Raw genomic sequence first — 27500 nt, forward strand, 5'->3', positions numbered from 1 at the left:
TAAAGATTTTCGAGTTGTAATATTTCTCCAGCTGACGGAGTCGTGTGGAGATAAAACACGTAACTCTTGCCAAGCAGGCCTCAACACCCTGAGAGAATTCTGGTTTGTTTTAGAGGGGAGAAGGAATTTGAGCCGTATTTCCACAAGATGGCAGTCTTGTCTCGGGGCATGCTTGAGCTTCCACCTACTGTATTCCGTCCATATATCAATATATTTTACTTTTTAGAAGCAATAAAAAATAACTGAAAACAGGAAGCACTGCAGCGTCAAAGAAGGGACACTCATTCAGAGTGAGAGAGGTAGGTGAACACTTGGTCCTGTATTTAGCCTTTGGTTGTTAGATACGTAATGACATGAATAGAACTAGTACTCATCCAGCATTTACATAAAAAGTGTTTTGTATTTTTATGTGTGTGTGTGTGTGTGTGTGTGTGTGTGTGTGTGTGTGTGTGTGTGTGATCCTGAGAAATCAGAAAGCTAAATGACAAATAGATGAAGTTTTCTTGGTTCTGAAAGTCTAGGGTTGTGTAACAAACCGTGCTGTTGGGTAAGTATTGTTGATTTAATAGAAGAATAGATGATTTGGACTTTGAAAACAATGCGACGCAATCTATCATACGTTAACTGTAAACAACTTCAGGACCCAGGATCGCTAAATTGTTTTAATTAGAAAAGATGGTGAACCACAAAACGGCAGTGGGAACATACCGCTGTGCGTCATATTTGCAGCGCGTAGAAGTAGACCCTTGCCTACTCGGTGTTTTTCAGCTGCTTAACTGATGTGTGCTATACTTGTACCCGACGGTTCTGTAAAACTGCCACACAGTAAATCAGCCACAAAGCAGAGACTTTCCATTCCCGGTCCCGAATGTGAAGAGGCCGCTGTGACACACGGCCGCAGCTCGGCCCTTTCTTTTGGAGTCTCAGTCTGAGGGAGTGTGTTTGTTTCTGAGTGTGATTGCCTGACTGAGTCCGAGAGAGTGAAGGTCTGAGAGAGTGTGTGTTTCTGAGTGACTGCCTGAATCTGAGAGTGAATGTCTGAGTGGGTGTGACAGTGAAGGTCTGAGAGAGTGTTTGTTTCTGAGTGACTGCCTGAATCTGAGAGTGAATGTCTGAGTGGGTGTGACAGTGAAGGTCTGAGAGAGTGTTTGTTTCTGAGTGACTGCCTGAATCTGAGAGTGAATGTCTGAGTGGGTGTGACAGTGAAGGTCTGAGAGAGTGTATGTCTCACAGTATGTGTCTGAGAGAGTGAATTTCTCCGAGAATATTTGTCTGAGAGTGACTCTCACGGTGGAATCATCAGGTCTGCGCTGAAATTAAACCCCGATTGATTTTTTGAAATTCTTCCCACTGTTTATTCCAACGGTCTCAGTCAAAATACAACACTGCGGAATTTCACAAAATAGAAATGTTGGTTTAACAGGACTTCGGGCTTGGTGCAGTGGGGCGAATGCACTACTCGTTTCGATGTTTTTATTTCAACTAAACCGAGCTTATAACCCCGAGGATAACTTTCAGTTTTCTTGTATTTACTTTTTCTGAACAACCCGTTTGGAAACACAACATCTAACACGTTACAAAAACACATACGCCAATAATAAATAAATAAACAAATAAATAAATGACTAAAAAATAGGAATAATTAAACGTTTGGTAGGTTATAACAGTTGAACAGAGGTTATGTTTATCTGTTTCAGTAATAACATCCCATGGTAATAACTTAAATCCCTTTGATCTCTTATGCATTTTTCTTTAGGTTTCGTTCCGTTTGTTTTTCCTTAACTTTATTATATTATCCGTTATTATTTGCAGTAAAAATAAACTTTCAGATATTTCGTTCTTTTAGTGTTTTTTGTTCAAAGTGTTTTACTTAATCAGTGTTGGATATTATTGTTTTTTTTTTTAATTGTAGTTAGTTTACCGATCTTGCTGAAGTGATCGTGGGGCATGTTTCTAGGTTGAATGGCTTATAATTTTTAGAAGTGTTTTAGCTGATGTTAAATACATTTTATGAGCTGAGCTCTTTGTTCAGCGACCTGCTTTACTCACGTACACACTTTGTTAATTAAAATACATCTTTAGATTTAACGAACTTTATTATAAAATTGATGTTCCACGTTATATTTATTTATTTATTTATATATATATGTTGTTCATTCTGACAACACTCTACTTCAAACAAACAACTTCACCTACGTCTATACCTCTGGAAACCTCTGGTTAAACTACATTAATTTGTTAAATATCTAAATTAAATATTGCGTTTCAGTGCAAAGTATATAATTATTATTTTATAATGTTATAAAACTTTGTATACAAGAAGTCTTATTACTGTTTGTATTATTTTCATTTTTGCACAGACCACATTCTCTGTTTTGTACATTATAGTTATTAATGATTATATTATCTTCTATATTGTAAATAAACAACACGGTAAAGAAATCTGCGTTGATTTTAAATCACGTGTTAAATATATGCCGTTATACCGGGGCGCTCGACATTTTGCACAGCACTCTATGAATGAGCTTAGATTCGATAAAAGAGAGCAGGGGGACTTCGTGTAATGATGACAGTGGATGATAGTGAAGATGTCCGGTAATGGGGAGATGACCTGAGCGCGCTGGGGGCTGAGAGCTGATCCTCTCTGCCGCGTTGAGTTCAGCAGTGTCTAATTGCGCAGGAATCATCTCCTGAGACTCCTGAAACGTTCTCTGTGGAGATTGGGAGAGCTGGTCCAGGATCTGCTCCTAGATCTGTTCTTCTGCCTCGAGAAATGCTTCAGCCGTATTCCAGACCGAACAGGAAAAGCTGGTTAAGCTAAAGAGCTTCCTTCCATTTATCACCTCTGAAACTTGTCAGCGACCCCAGAAACAATCCGGCGCATATTTCAGTGATTTCACTGCCCCCTGTTTAAAGCCAACACACTTAAATATGGCAATTCAGTTAGCCTCTTTTCACAGTGAGGAGCTTTTGAGGAATTAATATTCGCTTTAGTGGCTGAGTTGCAGCGCGCTAGGAAAAAGTTTAAGATTTATTTTTTTCTTCAGTCTCCCCAAACCGTTCATCCGCAGAGACATATATATCGTCAGTTTGCCTTAATCCACTGTTCTATATTATGTTCCTGTAATGGGTTAACACTAAGTAAGTCTTGAGACCATATTAATAAATTTACTCTAGAGTTTACCGAGCACTGTTTACTAGACAGTAACCCGATGCTCATTTTTTGATGAATACAGCGTATAATCCCTGACTAAACGAAGCTTTCAGGAAGAGCAGGCGCGTTTATTTAAAACTATAACTAAGATAAATCAATGAACTCACCGTGCGTGAGTATTCTGTTAATGAATTTTCATATTCTCTGTATTTCATTTGTTTTCACATCACATAATGTTAATCTCCGTTATCACACACTGCTGTTAGACACACGGTGAATGTTCGGAGTAACGATGGAAGAAAGGGTTTATTGGGACAGTGTATTTAAGAACATCTGAAATAAACAAGCTCGTGGTTTACACTTTAAATATCTGTTCCCATTTTCATTCTCTACAGAATGTTCATTAGAGGAATCTGGACACTGACTTCCCTTTTTCTTATTCGGCTGAATTCGTGGAAGCAATCTTTGCGAATGCATTTGAAAGTAAATTGTGCGATGAAGTTATAAATGCATAAGTTATGAACTAGACCATTATTTTTCAGCCGCATATCTTAAGATCAACACAAAAATGACACGGTCTGGTTTTCATTTATACATTAGGTTTTACATTGCATTTTATGGCCAGCAGTTAGGCTGTAGAAAGGCTTTGTAGCGCATTCTGTATAATCACTCTGGAGCACTTTTAAATGGCTGAAGTCACCCTCTCACATGTAAAAACTGTTTAGTTACATAATGTGATTTTGCAAAGACTAGAAATGATAAGAGTAGCTATTTAATGAGCCAAAACTCATTATGATAATATTTAACACAGTCGATGTTATTAGAAAGATAAGACGAGGAAAAAGACTGACTTCAAACAGCTATCTTGACCACCCAGCCACAGAAGACTGAGATGACGGGAGTGTGCCACAACAAAACTCTGTGACAGTGAAATCGCTCGAAGAGTTGTTTGGTGTAAGGCCGGAATAAAGTGCACGAGTCTTAGTGGACTAAAGGCTGACACCACATCACTGCAGCACATCTGGAAAGTGGTAATTGGATTATTTTACCGAACCTAACAATGAACACTTCTAAAACACAGTAAACTTGAACTATCCGTTTTCATATACTTCTTTACCTTTTAAAGCAATTCTCTCTCTCTTTCTCTCTCTCTCTCTCTCTATCTCACACACACACACACACACACACACACACACATATATACACACACACGAGTAATGTTTGCCATAAATATAATATATAGTAAACTTAGTATATTTAAACGAAATTGTAATGATCTACGTCCCTTGAACATGACATTTCTATGTTTCATGTATTTATTTTCAAATACTTTTACATTTTAATACAATAGGAACTTTAATAAGACAAATCAAATAAGAAATCAGACATCAAATAAGTCTTAGTTCCTAAATGCAGAAAGAGAGCATACAATATACAGATCGTCTTATATGAATGTCCTTTTTCTAAATGCCACGGTCCACAAATGAATGAAAATGTGCCACCTTACCTTCAGAGCAGTTGTCTGTCTCGTGGAGGGGCGGTGCTGCCCCAGCTTCTGGCAGCAGTTAGTGAAGAGGCTGGCCCCGGGGCGTAAGTTAATGCAGCGAGCTGCAGAACAGCGCGAGACTGGGGGCGGAGGGGACACACACTCACAGGACCATACACACAGATATTCTTACTGCAGGAAGAGCGACAAGAAGGACCTCAGGTGACTTCGGTCTGTTTCAGAAGGCTGCTCAGCGGGGTCCTAGACGCGGTGATCGGCTTGGCGTTGACAGAGCAAAGAGAGAGAGAGCGAGAGATAGAGAGAGAAAGAGAGAGAGATGCCCAAGCGATTCCCCCCTCAGATCTTTATCGGCTTGTCTGTGTGGTTGGCATTTACAGCCCAGACACTGCTCTCCTCCGCTGCTGCCTACACGAAACCTGTGTCTGGAGGCAAGAGGCAAAGCTTTCTGGAGAGGACGCTGATTTTACTAGATGTAAATACTCGAAGTCCGGTCAAGGTTTTGAATGACAACTTCCTATCTTTGCAAGTGGACCCGTCTATCCTGAAGAACGGTTGGCTTGACTTCTTAAGGTATCCAGTTTTAATGTTTCTCTCCTTCAAACCTCCGGTTCTGACCCTAGACAATTCACAGCTCTTTTTTCATGTTCTGTTTTAAATTGCATGAAGAAAAAATGGCACCAGCCATTCTATTGTTTTGTCTAATCCCTGCAGGCTAAGCTCTAGGCTGATGATGCACTGTTATAATGTTCTCCCAGAATGATACCCTCATTAACGGGTCGTACGATTATAGGTTATGGTGTGTTCAGGTGATTCAGTGCATTGGTGAACGAATAACACCTCGGCTCCCCGGTGTACCCTTGCGCGCATTTGCTTTGGAAGTGAACCGTTTTCAGATTAGTTGGATATGACTGGCTGCAGCATATGAGCCAGGTCGCGGGTTTATTCTCCCATTGTTTGAAATGGCGTTTCAGACATTTTAGAACACGGTGGAAGTCTGCAGAACGTCCCGTCTCTTTTCTTCCATCTCGGCTCATTGCGTCGAGTCGGCTAGGCTACATCATGCTGACGCGGAATCCCCTCAGCCCCACAGCATTACGCTGACCGACATCCCCTTTATTCCAATGAAAATCCCTAGACGACTTGGGGGCTGGGACTTGGCTGTGGTCTGTCAGAGAATTTATTTTATAAATATACAGATGTGCGATCATCAACCTCTTGATTGTGGCTCATGCTAATGTCTTGCTACTAAAAATTAAACAGCGTTTGTTCGGAGTTGAGTGAATATGTTTGACTTGTAATTGCTCCGATTCTTTGCAGCCTACATTTTAAGTCTGGGGCTTGACCTGGAAGTGAATTTGAGCTTTGTAAACTCGCACCAACCACAAACACTTAGTGCAGAAATGGCTGCAGTGTACTTTTTAAAAACAAGACAAGTTAGCGAAACGCAATTTGCTACCGATAAATTCTGCTGCTTATAAATTAAGGTAAACAGCGTCGCATTGATTATTTCCTTGCTTTGTTACTTAGGTTGGTGTATCACACCGGTGTTCGGAGAATTTGGCTTTATGGTTTCCATTATGGTTTCCATTACGCCATATGCAGTGAGCACTTTTAGCTTATCGCCCATCTATAGAGAGACATTTTGAGTTTTGAGTATATGACGCTATGGAATAAATTCTCTAAATGAATTAGTACTGCAGCATGTTTGCAAATGGTCCAATCTATATGTGTTATTATTATTGCTATTGTTATGCTTTAATTGGTCAGTTTACATTTCCCCTGAAATGCTGGTATATGCTATATTGTCTCTTCATCCTTTTAATTGTGTTCATTTGTTGTTCTTTTTAGTCTTTATATTATTATTTTCCCAAATGCATACACACTTATCTAAAACCAGACACGTTGGTCAGTGCTAGTCATTGTAAATTTCCCTGTTTTTCTTTATTCAAATACAATGTACATCGCATGCTGGGGATGGGTCAGACAGGGCCTAAGAACACCGGTAAATAGCCTGCATATGAAAAAATTACTTGTTAATACATGCTTCCGTCATGTAGTTTTCAGTAGTCTAATTTTAGCATTTCTGTTTGTAGCTGTTGCTTACTGTGCACCGGCAATAGAAATCATTTTCTTATTCACGCGTATTAATCCTATTCTGCGGACTAAGATAAACGCTGAGGTGAAAGCACAGTTTAAAAATGACCGGTAGATTATATCGGCTTCTTCGAACACAGAATTATCACGATGTATTCTTAATTTAAAACAAATGTTTAAAACTTTCTAATGGGTGTTTCCAAATGAAGAGGTCAGATGACTTCCCAGCAAAATAACTGCGTTGAAGCCACCCAAGTTTATAAATGAAAATGTATAAAATATGCGTAATGGAGCATTGGACAGTGTGTAGACAGGTCGTCAGCTCTCAGTCAAGATCAAACACTCTGGTAGTGAAGGATAGGAAATAACGAGGAGGACTTGTTTTGGTCTGAGTGTAAAAGCCAGGTGTAGGTTAAGCGACTGTTGTCCGAAAAAAAGGTCAGCAGATGTCCTGAATTAAAAGGTCACAAACTAGGAACGTAAATGGAGATGCACCTCAAGTGTTAAAACTAACAATTTCAGGTGTGTGTGTGTGTACGCGATGACCGAGCAATGAAATACGCGTTTCTTTGCATGCTTAGGTAAGCGATTTTTTTCTATGTCAACAAATATAAATAAGCTCTGAGTTGGCGAGGCCAAGAATGCTCTGCGTTGGCGAGGCCAGGCGAAACCAGGCCAAGATATTTGTTTTTAGCCTAGTCTAATTATTAATCATGTCATCGCTTCTCCCAGTCTTTTTGTACAAAAACTCTTTATTGGAACAGAATATTTAAATAAATGTTTTACAGCTGTGTCATTACAGCGGTTTTTAATTTATGCAGGTTCTGTTAATTCCTCTGCGTCATTTGTTTCCACTCCGAATTTGACTCAATACACACGTTACCGGTTTCGTGCTGTGCTCTACGATTTACTACAAGTTACAAGATTCTCTAAAACTGCACGCCACGTGGGTTTTTTTCTTTTTACTTTTGTTTTGTCTCGGCTGCGAAATAGAACGGTGACACGTCGCAGCGTATTGAGAAATTCAAAATGGAGCTGCACGGTTTTGAAAAAAAAAAAAAAAAAAAACAACAAATACTACGCCACCACACTAATGTTTAGCATTACTTCAATTAGCTAAATGTTACATTTGGGATTCGTTTTATTTTCGCATTTCGCATATTCGTTATATATATATATATACTTTTTAAGCTCGTGATTCTGTATATTTCTGAGAGCTTGTGAAAATGTGCTTCAAGTCCAGTGTGGCCTTGAAAACGTCTTAAAACATCAGGGAAGCAGCCCTGTGTTTTAGTCCATCAATGTAGAATTCATTTTCAACCAGCCATTGTGGCTTGCTGTGGCCACAGACATGTTTTTATACTTTAGATTTGAATAGATTTTACTGCTACTCATGCAAGAAATCAATACAATTATTGTTATCATGTCTGACTTTAAACAGTCGTTGTCTATGTGTCCTCAGTTCCAAGCGGTTAGTGACTCTGGCTCGAGGGCTTTCTCCAGCTTATCTGCGGTTTGGCGGTAAGAGGACAGACTTCCTTCAATTCCACAACCTGAAGAATCTGGCCAAGTTTAGAGGACCAGGACCAGATTATTACCTTAAGAATTACGAGGATGGTAAGAAAGTTTTATTTCATGAAGTACAATAATGAATGTCAATAAAACGTTCTGAGAAATAAAAGTAATTTTATAGTATATATTGCCAAATTGTATTCATTTTGTTCTGACCAGATTAACCCTGTTTTAGTATAGAAACACGTTAGAAATCTGCTTTTTGTGGCATGACTGAGGCAGTAAAAATAGTGTAGGTAATTTTCTAATGGTTCCCAGTATCTCCTCAGATATTGTGCGCAGTGACATTGCCCTTGACAAGCAAAAGGGCTGTAAGCTTGCCAGCCACCCAGATATGATGCTGGAGCTTCAGCGAGAGAAAGCTGCACAAATGCAGCAAGTTCTTCTAAAGGAGCAACTGTCCAACCTTTACAGTGATGTCACAATAACAGGTAGGAGATCACAAGAACATATTTCCTTGTCATGATTTATGAGTGTTTATTTATTTATTTATTTATTTTTAATGATAGTTACAGGACAAAATAGAAGAGCTATTGCTGATATGAGACTATTAAAATTATTTTTGACTATTAAAATATTTGGTTTTAGTTCCCTTGTAATCTGAAAGGTTTATGTAGTAAATATTGAGTTTTTGCCATTGTATCACTGTGATGAAAGTGGCAACGGTGCTGTGTACATCTGCTGAAATAAATCATTCATTAAAGTTTTTAGAGGCTGAGAAACAGCCTCTAAATAAAATAATTGACTCTGAAGAGAGAGTAAGAAAGAATGACTTTCGGTGAGCTTGTGATGTAATGTTAACAGTGCTAAAAAGTAATGTTGAAGTGAAACAATGAAGAATAGCAAAGGCAGGCTATACAGTACTGTGCAGATGTCAGTGACCACACCTCTTATTTCCAGTCAAAATGCATAAAAAAATAAAAATAAATATTGTTTAAAGAAAGAACATTTGCATACGGAATGGAACAATGAAACATAAATAATGAAAAAAAAAAGACTACAGTACAGGTAGCAATATAAAGAAATGGGACTCCTTAAAAACAATGCAGTGCCTGACAGACTTTTAAAATGTGTCACCAAGAGCTTTTCTTTGAAACACAAGAATAAATGCTTGCTGAAAAAAAAAATCAAGTGTTTCTTTTCATCTTCCTGGTGCGATGCTGCAGTTGTGTAGCTGTCAGGAAGACATTTCTGAGAAAACAGACAAATTATTTGGAAATTAAACAAAGACACTGTTAGTGTTCTCAAGACAATGGACCACCCACTCAAAAATATGATTTTTTAATATATTGTGGGAATATATAAATATGAGGAACAGAAAATGCAGCCTGGTTCTAAGATTGAATTTTGAAGGTATTTAAAACAATCTTCTTTGTTACTGTATAATTTTCTGATACGTATCTGATATATAGCAAATTCATCAACATTTTCCAGACAAAGAAATATGAAAAACTTGTATTTAATGTTTTTTGTAATTGGAAATCAAATATAAACACACTAGTGTCTTACCTTTGCTCAGTATATTATATATAAATATATAAAATCTGTAAAAAATGATTAGTAGTCGTTTGTTACCAAAGTCTGCTTGATAAAGGGATTCCTGTGGTATTGTGCTGTGGTCTGGTCACCTAAGAAAAGAGGAAGTAATCTGTGCAGTGATGTTTTTGCCTTTAATTATTCCTGTTTAAGCCTTAGGGAATCTGTGTATAGATCCAGGCAAGAGAGTTTGTATAATGTTTTTGCTAAGCTTTTTCCACCATTTGTGATGTACAAGCTAATTTAGAAAGATAAAACCAGAGACGTGTCGCTTCAAGGGGAAAGTAGAAGCTGATCCACATTTGGATTTTTAATGTAAGTTCTATTACTGAAATAGAGCATCAGCAGTCAGTAATTTCAGCAAAGTATTTTTAAAGCTCAGAACTTACATTGTGCTTAAAACATGAATGAGAAAATTTAAGAGACATTTTTTGGTTTAGTTTTGATGTGTGCTGTTTTTGAACATGTTCCATTGTCTTATTATTACAGTAAAAAACGTACTATACTAGATACCTGGAAGCAGATGTTGCACTGCAGCCAACAAAATGTTTTGCTTTAAACTAATTTACTTAGGAAAGATTTTACTGAATTTAATTTTAGACCTTGGATTAAATTCTCACACTTGTAAGGTGATATTTTTTCTTGTGTATTTTCAGAAGAACTTAATCTGATGGTAAACAAATCTCTGTAACATGAAATATGTTGGAAGCATGTACAAACTATGCATTCATTTACTGGACAGCAGTGTTTTGATTTTTCTGTCCTGTTGTGATATGTATTTATTATTATTTGGCACATTGTTCTATATGAGAAAGTGGCATTAGCAAGATTTATCCTAAAGTGTACAACATGTGTGGCATAGCAGGGAGTCTGTAGGCTATGTAACTTGTGGGGGTTCCCAGTTTCACGAATTAAGGCAGCAGTGTGAGCAGATCTGCAAGACAGACAGGCCTGTTAACAATCAGAATGCCCCCTGTGCAGTAACTGGCAGGTGGGAGAAGTGGTAAAACAGCCTCTTTCCATCCTTTTCCACTCTCTGTGGGTGACCTTTTCTGACCCACTCTCATTATGGCAAGAATTGTACTAGGCGAGAAAGCTCCCCTGCCAGTTAAAACAAACCACAGTGAGACAAGCAGAGGTCAAACTCACACCTCTCTTTTTGTCATAGTTTAGTCCAGGTTAGTTAAAGCAAACCATCTGAAACAACTCAAGGTCAGGGTGTGTGGATGGTATAGAGTTGTTCTGTCCTAATTTGAGGATCCTGGCTGCCACCTACAGTTTCAGATCTGATACTACTAGCCTTATTTTACGCTGTTTGCCATTTTTCTGCATTTGTGCTGTTTTTTTCCCCCTGGCTCTGTGTAGAACATTTATGGTTGTAATACTATCAGGCAAAGTACAGTAAAACATTCACTCTGCACATACCTGTTATTTGCGAAGAATACTTTGCAGTTCACCAATGTTAAATCTATTGCAGTATCAGTTACTTTGAATCCATAAACCATTTACTTATTTTTTTTGGTGGGGGATTTCATGTGGTGCAACAGTTATGTCACACATTCAGTGAAATGTACACATTAAATTCACCCGTGTTAAATCAACACTATTAGTGCTGAATTAACATTGTTAGTGTAATAACTGAACACTCTCAGTGTTAACTTACCACTAATAGTGTTGATTTAACACTGGAGAATTAGCTGTGTAGCTGAATGAAAACGGTAGATTGTGTTGTGCACTGGTTGTGGTTGTCAACACCTGTTTCCTAGCCTGCTTGAAGCCAGTGGAATCCTCCAGTCTGCCTGGAATCCTGGAGCTGATTCTCCAGACAGTCTCGAGGGCAACATTCATCATAATTTCATGACATCTCACATCTCTATCGCTGCCCTGTTCTTTCACATGGTTTTTCTTTTCTCTGCTGTTGCCCTTCCTGTTTGTTCATCCTCACATTTTTCTTTCTAACCTTCACCTGTTTAGTTATGGGACATTTTTCAGAGATTTCGAAGGTGCATCAGGATTATTTCAGTGATACGTTTCAGAAATGTTGCTTTGACTTGTTAAGATGTTTGCAATATTCAAAGCTATTTCCTGCCTTTCCCCCATTCACACTGAAGACAAATGACAGGAAATTGTCCAGTGAGTGTAGTTTGGGCTTAAACTAAAGGTGCCCTTTAGCCCCTCATTTTCGTTGACAGCAGTAACTACTTGAGATTTCATCTCATTAAAAGGTCTTTAAAAGAAGATCTTGTGAAAATGGCATTGACAGTGTTCTGCAGAAAATCGTTGTTTACTTTGTTTATTCTGTGCTGGGATTATCTTTCTGTTCCAGTCTTGCTGTATATATAGATCCTGCAGTTTTTTTTAAACATGGTTATAATTAATATTTTTCACTCTTGCACTCTATAGATCAAACTATAGAAATAAAGTTGGAGGGACTTCTAAAATGAAGCTGTTCAGATTTGTTTTCAGCTTTTGGGGCCAAATGTCTGTCTTGTCAAAAGTGTTTGCCGCAGAGCAGGGGGGTAATTTCGCTGAAAAAAATTGCTGGAGAATTTTGATGAATTCCGCATGGAAGAATTTCATTTTTCTGAACTTCAGTCGTCATATCCTCCTTGTGCACAGCAGACAGTGCGTGAAATCATTTGAAGAGTTTTATGTTTTGACTCCCCTCCCCAGTGCTTTGCACTTTTGAGAGCATGCGTGCGTGCACTCAGTGCAAACACAGTGAGTGCTTGTAGCTTATTGTGCTAGTGATGGATCTGAGACTCCAGCAGATGTTACAGACTAAGAAGAGAAACATAACCTTTTTTCTTAATTTCTGAGACATTAAGCAGATGAAGGCTTCTCTACAGTGATATATGCATTGACAACACACACACCCTCACATGCACTAGAAACACACAAATTCTTGCCTTCAGACACTCCTCCCAAACCCGCACAAGCATATACACACATACAAAACATACTGTATAATGTCCTGTTTAAATTCCACAGTTAGAGAGCAATGTGGGGAGTTGTTTGACATTGTTGAACATTTTACACTGTCTCATCGCTTGTGGGGCTTGGCTAAACAGGACTGCGAATATAGGAGACACTAATATGTACAACAATTTAAAACTGAAATCCTGCACTTGTTTTGATTCAGTGACATTTTGCCACGCCTACAGACTTTTGGAAAATATAGTGATTGAAAATAAAGGATGGGGGAGGGGAGGCGGACTGTTGTTTGTATGTGACTGAAGTTGAACTTGTCTGTAAGTTTTTATTCATTGTTTGAATACCCACAGAAACTCTTTTGTAAATCAAGTTGTTTAGTTGTCTTCCAGTACTGCAGTTAGCTATCGCCTGAGTATGGAGACATTTCCACCTTAAATCAATACTGCCCACCTATGGAGTAAGAATAGAGCAACATCCTCAAAGTTTGGAGTTCTCTCCATTGTCTAAACACTCCAGGTGTCTCTGCCATTAGGAGATAGAGAGACTAGCATATCAGTCCAAGACATTTTTTAGTAAGAAGTGAGGAAACATCTTCTGAATATTTTTTTTAGTTATATTTATTACAGTCATCAATAGAAAGATAGATTCAACTTTATTGTTATTGCTCTGTACAAGACAACGAAATACAGTACGCCTTTAATGAAAATTGATGGAGATTATTTTAAAGTAGTTTAATATAAATACATTTTGGTAACAGCTTAAATTACAGCCCGGTAATTACTGGGTAGGTACAGAGTAAGTACATGTTATGTAAGCAGTAAGATAAAATAAGTACTGTATAAGTAAAGGGTATGATACTAGAAATGAGTGGTTATTACTGGTATCTTACAAACACTTTACAAATAAGGCATGCCGTAAGTACAGAGTAAGTACCAATCAAGTAATTTGTAAGATAAATAAGTACTGAGTAAGTAAAGGGTATGATACTAGAAATATGTGGGTATTACTGGGTATCTTACAAATACTTTACAAATTATGCTCATAGCTATGTTCCGAAACCATTTGTACTTCTCAGCATAACTACAGATTCAAAATTGAATTAGAAGTATGGCAGTTTATGTAAGTGACTATTACGGTCTTTTTTTATAAATAATTAATGCAGCTTCTATTTTGAATTGACTGTAGTTCTGAATGTAATTTATATCCTTTAAAATAATTTACAGTGCACATACAGGGAAGGACATGGTCAGCTTCTTTCATTACAGGCACTAGTAAAGCTTCATGGTGTTTTAAACTCATTAGGTTCAGAATGTGGCATTTACCACAATAATCATCATCACATACTTTGGAGATATGTTACGCTGTTTTGCCCATATGTATTAAGACATTATATGTACATAGCTGACTAATGATGAAATGGGTGTTTCTCTTCTGCTCTTCTTCTTTATTTGTAAAATGTTTGTAAGATACCAGTAGTAACCACATATTTCAAGTGTCTTACCCTTTACTTACTCAGTACTTATTTTATCTTATGACTTACTTAACAGGTATTTACTCTGTGCTTACCCAGTAATTAGCGGGCTGTAATTTAAAGTGTTACCAACATTTTAGAGTAGTAAAAGATATAAGCTGACATACTCTTAAACTTAAACTGATAATTCAAGTGCCCAAAAACATTCTCCTGAGAAGTTATACATTTACTTGAATGTTCCTGCTTGACTTGTCTGCACCTCTGCTTTATAGCTTGCTATGGTTTTGTGTTTCTTTGCTTTATGAAGGTCTTTGCAACACATGATTAATATCAGTCCTGTGTGCTCATTCAGAAAAACTGCAACATGTTATGATTTAGTAATGAGAATTTGCTCTCAAAAGATGATAATAGTACTGTAGTGAAGGTGTCAAATATGGCATATATTGCTTGGGCAGAAATGCCCTTACCAATGCTTTTACTAATCATACTAATGATTTTATTAATAACCAATTGGTGGACTAAGTGGGCAGATGATTCCTCAGGATGGGCAGTGCCCAACCCATGTCCTGAAAAAAACAAAACAAAACAAAAAAAAAACCCTAGAGCTTGTCCAAATTAGCACAAAAAGACCCACAAAAAAGAGGGGTGGTAACAATTTTTGGAGAAAAGTATGACAACAGTGGATTAACAATTAACAGCACAAACCATCATCCTTGTGCAGAAAACAACAAAACACGACCAAATACAGTGACTACATACTATAAAACAACAACACACAAAATGCCAGAAAAGGCTCTTTGTGCAGTGTCATAGTAGAGCCATTTTGCTAATAATGGTTAAATGTGTAAAGGAACTTAGGATTGATTGATGAGTTTTTAACACTCACATGTCTTCTTCAAACATGGTTCTTTACGGTACCAAAAGTGGTTCTTCTATGGCAGGGGTCGGCAACCCGCGGCTCCAGAGCCGCATGCGGCTCTTCGATCCCTTTGATGCGGCTCAGCTTTTGCTGATTTTGCTGAATAATTAATGTGTATTTAATTAAAATGTATTTTATATTAGTGCATTCATTTTCAAAATGTAATTCTATGAAGATTACTCACTCAAAGGTCATCCATCCTGGCGACCACCATTCAGTACAGGGCCAAGTCCCATGAATGTACCGGGTGTGTCAGAGGCCGCAAGCAAGTCAGCTCCTCTGGACTAAAGTGCTTGAAGGTCTTGCTGTTGACAGAAGAGGCAGCAGTGCTCTCATATGTCTGCATGGCCACTTCTGCAGTACTTCCGTGCTCCCCCACTACCAGAGATGCTATCTTGCTCTGTAGCTCATGCTGCCATAGCTCATGCACTGCATCACTCATGATGCTCTCTATCCTCTGCACCACTGACTGAAAGCCACAATCCTGTTCTGCTGCTTCCACTGTTACTTTTGTCTACATTGCCATTGTTGCTGGGGTGCCACAGGCCCTGGGGCCACCATTAGTGACAGAGGATTTGCTACTGATGATCTACAAGCTTTTACTGCCATGCCTTTAACCCTTAGCATTCTCAACATGGGTTCATCATTGAGAGAACTTCACTTCACTTGTTTCCTCACAGTTTCTAGTTCACGCACTGCCTTATCTTCTCACCTTCAACATTTCCTGCTACTGCCCTTTTCTCACATGCACAGTAGGTCAGAAATGCTCCAGAGGCTACCTGGAGGAGCTGTATGTGTGAACGCGACCATTTGTCCTGGACATTACTTGGACATTATCCTCCTAGCGCCCTAGAAAAGACTCCAGGTAAATTCAGAGCCATGACATGTGAGAACAGCACAGGGAATCTTCCAGAGTTTCTCCTTCTCCCTCTGCACAGGCGCTGCTCCATGCCTAAAGTGCACATTTCATCCCCCCGCTGTGAGAGTGCGCCTGATACAGAAAATATCCTGCTGTGTTCTGCATGTGTGAAAGGGCCACTCCAGGACATCTCCGGACCTGATACTCCGGAGTTTCTCTAGAGATTCTCTGGAGTTCATACGTGAAAGAGGCAAAAGTTCAGGTAAGCCTGGCTTACCATGGTGCTTTGTTCAGCTGATGGCTCTCCTCTCTTCATGCTGTCCCTCCCTCAGCTACAGATTAAATGGTGCTGGAGCTGAACTACCTCTGTTCGATTCTGGAAGATTGCCCAGCTGTTTAAATTGTGCTTGAGAAGTTGCATGGCCATCATCTCTTCTGGTCATTCATGGTAGTATGCCACTTCCCAGAGCTGAGTTTCGTAGGGCTCCATCATTGCAATGGCAAAAGCTCTTAGGAGGCAGATCTAGCTTCTCGCTGCATGTTGAACTAGTTGCAGACGACACATTACAAAATTGCATTTTACATAATCTGAAAATGCATGTATGTTGAGCAGGTCACAGTAATGTAAGAAAAGAAAGTGTAGACACACTTTCTTAAATTTTTTAGAATGTACACAATTTTAATCAATCACTTTACAACTGTCACTTTTGCCACCATATTGTATATTGCTCGAATTATGGTAGCAAGATGTTTTTTCAGGAAGCTGTGGTGAAACAAAACACTATTTTTATTGTATGTTTTTTATGTTTAGATCAGTTTATCTTGGATCAATCTAGCTTATCTTGCCATTAGGTACTCTGGCTTACTTCTCTGTTGTGTCCTTCTAGGATTTGAGCTTTGTGGATTTGAGCATGGCGTGTCATTAAGCAGCTGAAATTATCCTCATACTTGAACAGTATATTTCATCACAACGCTTCCTACATTGACTGAAATGATCTTTTTAGACAGACTGAAAACTACTGAGATACTCCAGTAATAATCACTTTACCCCATGCCCACAGGATTAGGGTTTAAGAAGTGAGAGCTAGGTCAGTTCAATTAATGCCAAAAGTACATCAACATATTATTGCCAATTTCCCCCATTATTTTTTTGAGTTATGACAAATATATAGTGATTGTTTTCAGAGAAATATCATACCATCATATGAATTGGTATCTCTTAATTCCAATCCTGCAATGGCAGGTTTTCCACATCCTGATGCAAAACATGCATCCTTTATTAATCTACGAAATGTTCATTTTCTTAAATGACTGAAGAATAAGCTTTTTCCAAGGAATTGTCATAGTTCATTTTACTGAAAGAATCATTTCAATCTGCGGAGGACATGACTACATTTAATGTGTTCTCTTTCAGCCTTTTTGTGTTGCTAGAAATATTTGATTCATTGAGTATTTTGATTCATGGAACCTACATGTTACCATGGATTTCAGGACCCACTGATAAATAATTTTGCTACATTTGGCATGGCCTGTACCTATCTTTTTGGAGTCACACCTCATTACATGACACTTGGACATGTTTCCATAAATATAATTTCTGATCATTGCTCATGGAGCATTTTTACACATCACAGGCTCATAGTTTTGGCATAAGCAATGTAACTTGTAGGCCTTGGCATCAAGTTTGGGGGAGTCCACTACTGATCTAAGGGACCCTATATTTCTGTTACACAATGTATTATATTGTTAAAAAGTAGCTACAAATAGTTGTATTTTATGACAAATTAATATGCTTCTATTTGGCAGTTCTACTGCTCTAAACCCACCTGGTAATTGTTTCCTCATAAGTCTTTTAAGTGTGTTTCAAATTAATTTCTATTTCTCCAGTCAATAATGGTCCAATAAAATAACTCCATGCCCTTTAAGTTCTGCCTGCAATGGTGTAAAATGAAACGGCCAAGATTGACTATATGACCAAGAAATTACCCTGAGGGATGATACATAGCTAGCTGTATTTATGATGGGTGTTTTCCAACTGGTAATCTGTCCCAAAGGCATGACTGGGTGTGTGACTGACAGTAATGTCCTCCAAGTAATTTACTTGTAAATATAACTGTCATGTTTAGGGAATCGTTGATAGTTAACAGGGCAGTCGGGATGCGAACCAAGAAAAGCCTCACCTGACAGGCTGGAGGAAAGTGTGCAGTGGTTGAGGGTACCATTATAACTCAGCTCACAACTTTCTTCTATGAGAACTCTCTTCCTGAAAGTACAAAAACAAAATGAGTGTCGGGATAGAGTATCAATCCACTTAGGAAACAAATGTAAACACATGATAAGCTTTGAGTTCTTGAATTGAGCTCTGAAGACCTTGTGAACTACTGCTAAACTAGCTGTAATTGAACCAACATTGCTCTGTGAGATAAAAATTGTTTAACCCAACATTGCTTAGAAGCATAGTCTAGGAACTACAAAAGATTCTTGGACACTCATGAGGTGTACCATAGCCAGCATGGCTAAATACACATAAAACATACTTAGGTTCACAAGCTGATTGAGATATTTAATAAACATGGTCTGCATTTATATATATATATATATATAAGAAAAACCCCTTCCTCTTTCTTCCAGAAGGCAGGTATTTCTTGTTTTGCTGCATGTGCAGAAGACTCAACTACAGAAGAAATCCAGAATTGTTTTGAATAAATCCAGATTGCCAAGCAAGAGAACAAAAAGGCTGCAGCCTGAATATTTGGCGACCATCTGCATTTCCCCAGTTTTAACCCCACGGGACCCACCATTTTAAAGGATACAGTGACCTACAAACATCTGTGAAAAACAATGAAATATTTAAGGCTGCTTTTTAAAGAAATCCTAATCTGGTAGGAGATTGTGTTTTAATTGTTTTTAGGTTTTGCTCATTGCATACAGAACGATATACAGGGGTATTCTCCACTTGAAGAACTGCCTTCACAAAAATAAAGACAATAACATAAGTTAAATAGAAAAAAATTAATCAGTGGTTAAATTGTTCACAGAAATAAAAAATTAATCATCATGTAACATCAAGGTTTTTTACAAATTTCTGGCAAACTGATTGGTTTGGAAATGTTATTATATATAAGTACACGTTCCTTGATTGATAATGCTCGTTTCATTTGAGCACTTCACCATTAATTCATAATTTTCCAACTACTTTGACATGTGTAGTTCAAAATGGATATAAAAGCAGGCCTGGATGTACATTAAAGACTCATATAAAATCCTCAATGAGACTGGTGTTTTTGACAGACAGTTTTGCTGCATGCATATGTTGATGAAACTGCATGTGAAGAAAAGCTGTTACTGATGTCGCCTTATGAGTCCATAAATGTGTAATGAAATTTGCTCTGGTCTGGAGAGCATGGAACAGAAAAGTAAAATTGAGTTTTCTGTGGTATGTTTCAGTGTCCCATACTTCATTCAAGTGGTGGCTGGGGTGCTTTCAATGACTCTTGGAGGAGGGGGCCAACCTAAACTCTTTCCTGGTCCTTATTCACCCGTAAATTGAGTGACAGGACCTGACACCTCTAACTGAAGCCAGATGGAGGGTTTGGTTCCACTGGTAACAGCATAGCACAGGGCCAGTGAGGTTGATCTGTTGTGCTGCCTGTTAGCTCTTTGCTCATTAGCACTATTAGCCAGCACATGCTTTGTCCTGCGGTTAGTGCTACTATTAGAGTTTTTATTGCTTTCCCAAAGAAACGGTTTCAAGCAGGTTATACTAATAATTGCTGCTGTTCTCTTAAAATGAAAATAGATTTTTTGTTTGCTTCAGATAATGTTTGGACTGGAGCATGGACTGGTCTTTATTAACTTTTTATTTGGCAGTATCAGTTCAGATTTAAACTTAAAAATAGTAAAAGTACAAATAACATGAACGTTTTTGTCCAGCTCAGACCTGTAGAAGGAGAATCCTATAAAAAATTAAAGGAAATGTCTGGGTCAATAAATTAATCCTTAAAGGAATAAAAAGGCTTAGTCTGAGAAAAAGTGTCAGTAAAATATGCAGTTAGGTACTTTGTGGCTAATGACTGCATATGTTTATCAGATTGGCTGGTTGTATATCTAAAAAGCTTTTGGTTATAAAGCATAACAGACTTATCTATTAACACAGATATCTTTGTTTTATGATTAATAATAATAATAATAACAAGAAGAAGAAGACCCAAAGAGACTGTATGACAAAGGTATAGAAAGGTAAAGAATTCTGCCGAAATTGTCGAGACAAGAACGGTATACATTTAGAATGTATATAATGCTCTTGAATTAGAAAACATTTAGATTCCTGATCCTTCTGTAATAGATGAATGAACTAACCTGGTTAATGAGATATGTGATGGAGGAAAAAACTTTCTCTGTCCCACTGAAAATGGCTAACTTTTTAAAATAATGGTCAAAATGGGTTAATTATATTCTAAGACTCTAAGGCCAGATTTCATTGAGATACACTATGAATGAATATTGTAATCTTTTTTTGTCTTTCTTTTTAAGGCACTTTCCCTTATCTCAATGTAAATAGTTATATGACCCATACTTGTTAAAGAAGTGTGAAGAGGTGTAAGAAATAAAATATATGTAAAAGTATATAGTTGAATACATGTGAATTTGAATCACGTCACTCTGCACCTCTGTCACTGGGGAAAAACAGAATAACTAAGAACAGTTAAAACTTCTAAAGATTTAGAAGAAGACTAGTAGGGGAGAACAGTTAATGTGTATTTCAAGCAGCTGATTTGGCCTGATAGTAAAAAAGCATCTGTTCATTTGAAATATAGTTAATTAAGTGCTTTTATGGTTTGTGTCTTTGGAATGTATTTATTGAGGTGAATGTTTTGATGAGCCTCTGTTCTTTTTAGATAGCATCTGGCAAAAACCTGTACAGCTGGGTGTTGCAGCATTGTCAGACTGGGATCCCAAAGTTCGTAGTTGTTGACCGTTTCAGTACCTTAAACAGAAATTGTTCTATTCACACTGTTCTATTCTAGATAGCTTGATGGATACAGATATACTGATAGTGCCTTCATGCTTTAAACCTTGTAGGCTTTGCATCATGCACTGACAGGATGACTTTTTAATATGTTTTTGATTTAATATGATGTAATCCTTTTTGTTATAGTTTATAACCTGCCATGAAAATCCATAATACAGTATGTGATTTCCAGAATTATTCCATAATTTCTTAATAATAAAAAGAGCTCCCACAGATTTTTGGAATTAATATAAAGCCTTTCGACTTTGCTGACCAGGCTTGACCAGATTGCCTTAATGAGATTTCTGTTCCTACTAGTTTTAACATTTAATTACATTCCATTTAATTATTGTTAAATAAATGTTACTGATGCTTAAGGAGAAGTTTTAGAGGCAGAGTTACCTCTTTGCTTTTTGTGTTTTTATAAGTTGGCTTATACTATGTAACATCTGAAGAATTTAACAAATGTACACATAAGTGCATTGTGCAGAGTAACAAATACCACAAGTAGCTGTACCTGTCAATGTATGTTTTACATAAAATAGAAGTAGGAGTCATTTATGGAAATAGTTGACATATTAATTTGCCAATTGTACCTTAAATTCATGTATACCACATTTAGAACATGTCAGTAGTGCAGTTTGCAGTTACCTTCCAGCCCTATATGTTTTAACTTGTATTATCAATTACAGTAAGGTGGACTGTTGGCAAATTTGACTTCAGGGAAGTCCTTTGATGTGTGCTATAAAGTGCCTAAGGACCATTCAGGTTAGTTCTGCACGTTGTATCTACCCTGCTTCTTTTAAGTGACAAAATAATCGTGGAGCAATTATTGTAATAATTAAGGCATTAGTGGGTAGCAAAAACTTCAAATAGACAGTGCTGTCATTCTTGAAAAGGCTTAGCAAAATCCTCTTTAAAGAGACCAAATCTTAATCATTTTAGCACAGAAGAGGCTGGCATGTGTTTGACTTGGCTTAAAATGGTATATTAGTTCTTTGTGCCTATTTTTAAACTATTCTTCCTTCTGTTTATTTCAGCATCCCCTCCAACCCAAACACACACAATTTAATTTCCAATCATGCATTAAAATTAATTTGTTCACTTGAGAGGCTCAAATATCCCCATATTCCCTCTGAAATTGTGCCCCAAATAAATGAAAATCAGTCAAGACTGATTTTATTACTTTGTAATTTTCTCTGCTTCCTAGCTTAGATACTCAAGATTTGTTATACTTCAATCCAAAACATATGTCACTGTAAAATGCTGTCGTGTAGTAGAGGAGACCCAGGCACAAAGGTTTGCAAAAAAAAAAAAGTAAACTGTAGTGTTTTTTGTTTAGAACTAATCTGCAGATAAAAATATTTATTTAATTTCCAGAGTAAAAAGCAGACTGATTGCAAACCACTAGCCCTCTCTCTCTCCCTCTCTCTCTCTCTCTCTCTCTATATATATATATATATATATATATATATATATAATGTGTGTGTGTGTGTGTGCTTGGTTGTAGGCTGCAAGCTGTAATGTTTAAGACTGTAGTGTGTACAACTAAATCCAACTAAACTCAACATGTGGAAGCCTCTCTTCAGGCTGATTTTCTTTTTCTTTTTTGTATTTTCTTCTCTCTTTCTCCTTCACAGTGAGTTGTTTACATCAAAAGTTCCCAACCACTGAGCTGCAGACCTGTGAATTGTTTGATACCAGGCTGTGTTGTAGCACTGAGCAAGGAGGATTTGGTGGAACTGCTTAAAATTCAGTATCATGACAAAAAGAAAGAGAGATAATAATTGTCACTTATGTAACCTGTCTTAAAAGAAACATATCTGATTGCTATCAAAATATGCAGGTGACAGGTGCCTATCACAAAATGAGAAAAATCACAAAACTTTAAACGTAAATATAGCCTCATTGGACAAAATGTAGTCTCTGTCACAGATGCTCCGCCCACAAGTAGATGGAGAGTTTGATACCTTTAGTGTGTTAACCTGGCCTCACTGTCAGGATTCTGCCAGCTGCATTATGGTTTGCTATATCCATGTATATGCATTCCGTGTATCCTGTTGTACTGGCTCTGGTACTGGTCCAACACTGCAGACTATTGTCAGTCAAATTAATTTCGTGCAATAGTAGGCGGTTCTTAGCCACATTAAGGGTTGAAAAGTACTAGATTCTCCCTAGACTTTCCTTAAAGAGTCTGGCAAAACTAGACCAGCTGTGGCCCTGACCAATACAAACAGCTGTTTCAGACGAATGAGTGAATGTGAAGAAGCATATTTAACACACACTTAGAATAAATAAAAATGAGCAATGCTTAATATTTTGTGTGTGTTTTTAAGCTGTTTTCAAAAACATCCTCAGGGGAAGCAAGTTTTATAGCTACCTGTCAGTTTTAAATAATCATTCTTTCATTCACAGTATTTCATTAAAATAAACCAGTAAATGCAGATCATTTTCTATTTTAATTTTGTTAGCAAGATAAATTGTTTTTTTCTGCCTAAGAATTTTCCACAGTACTGTATGTGGCATAACTATTAACACATCTTGATTTGTTGATATGATCGAATGTTGTCTGTATTTGGTTTTTGTAGACAATAGCAAGTTGTATAGTGTAGGAGGACAATATATTGTTTTTTTTTTATCTTTTTATTTTTAAAGAGAATACTGGGCAGATACAAGTGTGAATCATTGTTAGGATGTTGTGACTGGGGGGCTTCAAGTAGGCTTATAGATATAGGACCATGGCTCTGTGTGGGTGTGTGTGTGTGTGTGTGTATGTGTGTGTGTGTGTGAGGATAAGAGTGTGTTAAAACTCTCTGAAATAATAACTATTTTAAATAACCTCATTAAAAAAACATCTACCTATATACGAAAACCAATAAATAGCCCTATTAGCCTATATTTCTAAATCAAATACTCTCAACTTAAAGTAAGTTTTAAAAAGCCTTTTACATTGCCTATTTAATAACAGTGTAAATATATTAACAAATTTAACATTAAATAAATAAAAAAATAAGGTAAAATCAAACTAATTATATTTGTATTTAGGCATTTTTGGGCGGTGGTAGGAAGCAGTTTTTGACCAATCTTTGATGTAATTTTAGGTATATGTAGACCAGTATTGGTGTTGAGAAGTCAGGACTCAAACAGACATGTTTAAAGCTGTATAAATCTACACACAGAATGTGTGCTGACCCTGATGTGTAATCAATTCAAAATCCTGTATATTTTACACAATTTAGAAATCCCGGGCAGATGCATTTTTCACATCCTAAAAAGAGGACATGCCCAGGGGGAAAAATGGTCACCCTAATATAGTGCCGTCATACATTTGAAATTTCAATCAACTATAGCTTTAACGGGGTTGACGTAATTTGGGGCACACTTCAGTCTCTGACTTCATCAAACGTAGCTCCAATCAACCCGGCGCTCAGGACTGTTGACACTAAGTGGAAATCGGAGTCCACCATGCAGCCCTGTGCAGTCCTGGCCATGTGCTGGTGCACAGCCAGTCTCTCTAGGGAAGATTAATTAGTGTACACAAATGTGTGTGGATGTATATACACCAGCGTGTGTTCTGAGATGTTAACATATCACTCAGTTCTCTATCCTTTTCACTGCCAGCCACATGGCACTGAATGCACAGGCAAACGTAGAATCACTGCCGTACGCACATAAATTCATCAATACATTCACGTATACCTGTACTCTTGTTAACACACTCACATACACACATGGCAACGTATCTAATTCAATGGCACACGCACATGTGCGGACATGTGGATACACACACACGCTGCGCTTATATAGGCCATGCCGAATCAATCAAAAACAGGTGTCTTCATAGCTTGCATTCTTCAAGAATACAAAAGTGGTTTGACCTGAGCAGTTCTTTGTAAAACATACCCTATCAAACGAGAGTCTTTGTGTAATGCTGTGTTTATAAACGTGAGCATACTTGGGTTTGTATGACATGCAGTATGCCCTTCTGACTACCACAGGCATAGCTGGGCTATTGAAACCATATTTCCACTCTAGCTGTGTTTGCATGAGTTAGTTTGGTTCCAAGCTCTCAGCGTTACTTTTTCGTCCCGACGCTAATATTGTAGGAAAATAGAGAAACAGAAAAGTAAGAAATCCCATCAGTGGTCTGACTTTCTATCTTTTTTTATTATTATTTCTTTATTATAGTGCAATAGTGCAATATGAGCATTATTTTTATTATTTATAAAATGATCTAAACCCACATTACAAAAACAGCAAAGCTGAAATAACAAACAATAGTATATTTCAGAGGCTTTATGTTTAATCTTCCAGTATGGCCTGGTTTAACTGGAAGGGAATACAGATGGACACATGGTGGTCTTATTGCACATCTTTGGAATCCCTTTGCGACTACAGGTGTTCATTTTTTTTCAGTGAATATTTGTTGTTTATTGGTCAAGGATTGTCATGTGAGTGGAGGTCGGTGTCACTATATTTCCCCAATTCTCACAGTTTATAAATCAGATGTCACAGCACTCTGTACATACATGGAAAATGTAAGCATTCTTAATTTATTTAATTTTTTGCAATTAATTACATTTTCTCTGAAACATTTTCTTCAAGAAATATAGAAAGCACTGTTAATGTACATGGAAAATAAAATAATTAGATGTTATCATTCTACACCCACTACAATGGTGTATGTATAGAGTAAGTGTATCAGAGCCTAACTGTCAGTTCTGTATGAAGTCATCTATGTTGTTTTATTGTCTATTTATTGTTACATTTTCTGTGTCATTTCATTAATATTAACTGAGGTGATATTCTTTAATTAGTTTGAAAGGGTGTTATGACTTAGTTCAGATATATTTTCCCATTAGCATGTTTTTTGTGGATGTGTACTTGTATCATCTGCTGTCCCCTGTTTATGTTTAATAAATCTTATTTTCATTTAGATGTATAAATGAATAGACAAAGCAAAAGAAATACTTCAATCATGGGATTTAATTTTGATGAATGCCTTATAGAATAAAATAACACTTTAAAATGTATGTTATTACTCACAGATAAGGTAATAGATATATAGTTAATAACATTGCATGAAATGTGGAGATCAAAGGTCTGCCCTTTCTTGCAGCCAGTGTTTTCCTTAAGAACAGACATTGTGGATGTTGTCTGGCTATGGAAATGTTTTGCTTTGAACTTTTTTGGGGGAGGTTTGAATATACAGTTCCTGATCGTTGCTGTAGGTAATCACTAGACATAAATGGAAATGCTCTGGCTCAGAAATGAGCCGTAGCACTCTGGTACAGTCCTGCTTGTTATGGAAGTCTTATGTCTGTGATCAGATAGCTACTCTGACAATATCCAGACCCCTCTCTTTCCATTGCATTGACTTGTGGGATTCTGTGCCTTTAGTTCTTGTCTTTGCTTTACAGTTGCTACTGAACTTACGGCAAAAGTTCATGCACTTAATTCAAGAAAATTCAGGAAGTTTATTTCTTATATGCTAACGTAGCCTTTGTAACACCGGTTTAGCTTGTTATTGTTATTCCTTGCAGCAGTTTCAGATGGAAGGATATGATACAGAAATATGATCAGTGTTTAATAAACTTATACAAGGTGACATAGACATAAATTAACTCTTATTATTGATTCAGTACAAAAAATCAACACCAATCATGTGTAAACATCTGAGATGGTAAATACGATTTAGACCTTAAGATTAATTTTAAAAATAATTTGTTTCAGTTGTGGGTTGAAAATTTGACTGTGCATAATCAGGAAAACCTTTTGCACATCAGTATTTCATTCTACTTCAGTTACTAAAAAAACATGTAAAAATGACAGGAGGCTGGCTAACCATATAAGCAAAACATCAAGGTTGTCCAACAACAATATTATTTTCCAATTTTTTTCAAGGACTCTTGGATTTTTGACACTTTATTTTGTAATTTGTCGTTTATCTCAATTATTCTACAGTTCGCTGTGATATTACTAGAGAGGGAGAAAAGGAAAAGCGAAAGGAGGGAGGCTGATTTGGTCTATCTGGAAACACTTTGAGCCTGCTGTAAATGTGAACCAGAGTTTTGTTCCTGATGTCCTATTCCCTATATTGCAATGTCTGGTCCTCTGTGTACCAAGCCCTTAGGAGCCTGGGTGCTGTTCACAGTGTAATTACCTCACTTTGGCAGCATGGAACTGATCACTCTGGCTGCTTTTAGGACAAGTAGCTGTTCTCTTATTGTGACTATCCCTGAGAAAAAGAGAAGCTGTGAGAGGTAGTAGAGTAACATCCAGCTCTTCAAAGTGTGTGTGGTTAGCATTGGTGTGTAAGAAATTGAAAAATGGTGACAGTTTATCAGAAGATGGTAGTACATTTTTAGGTTTGACTTCACATAGAAGAAATGATTTATGAAATACAAATAATATTTAAATCACACTTTAATCCAGCCATATGA

The 27500-nt window shown here is 37.2% G+C and overlaps 1 protein-coding gene across 1 annotated transcript in view; it reads left to right on the forward strand.

Moving 5' to 3' along the window:
• Positions 1-4977: 4977 nt before the first annotated feature.
• The window catches only part of hpse2 (heparanase 2), a 64426-nt gene continuing 41903 nt past the window's right edge, over positions 4978-27500 (forward strand). The window contains exons 1-3 of the mRNA XM_066679818.1: positions 4978-5231; positions 8218-8372; positions 8597-8758. Of these exons, the coding sequence (XP_066535915.1) occupies positions 4978-5231; positions 8218-8372; positions 8597-8758 (571 nt within the window). The remainder of the gene's footprint in view (positions 5232-8217; positions 8373-8596; positions 8759-27500) is intronic.

Source organism: Hoplias malabaricus, chromosome 8 (genome assembly GCF_029633855.1).
Source record: "Hoplias malabaricus isolate fHopMal1 chromosome 8, fHopMal1.hap1, whole genome shotgun sequence".
NCBI lineage: Eukaryota > Metazoa > Chordata > Actinopteri > Characiformes > Erythrinidae > Hoplias > Hoplias malabaricus.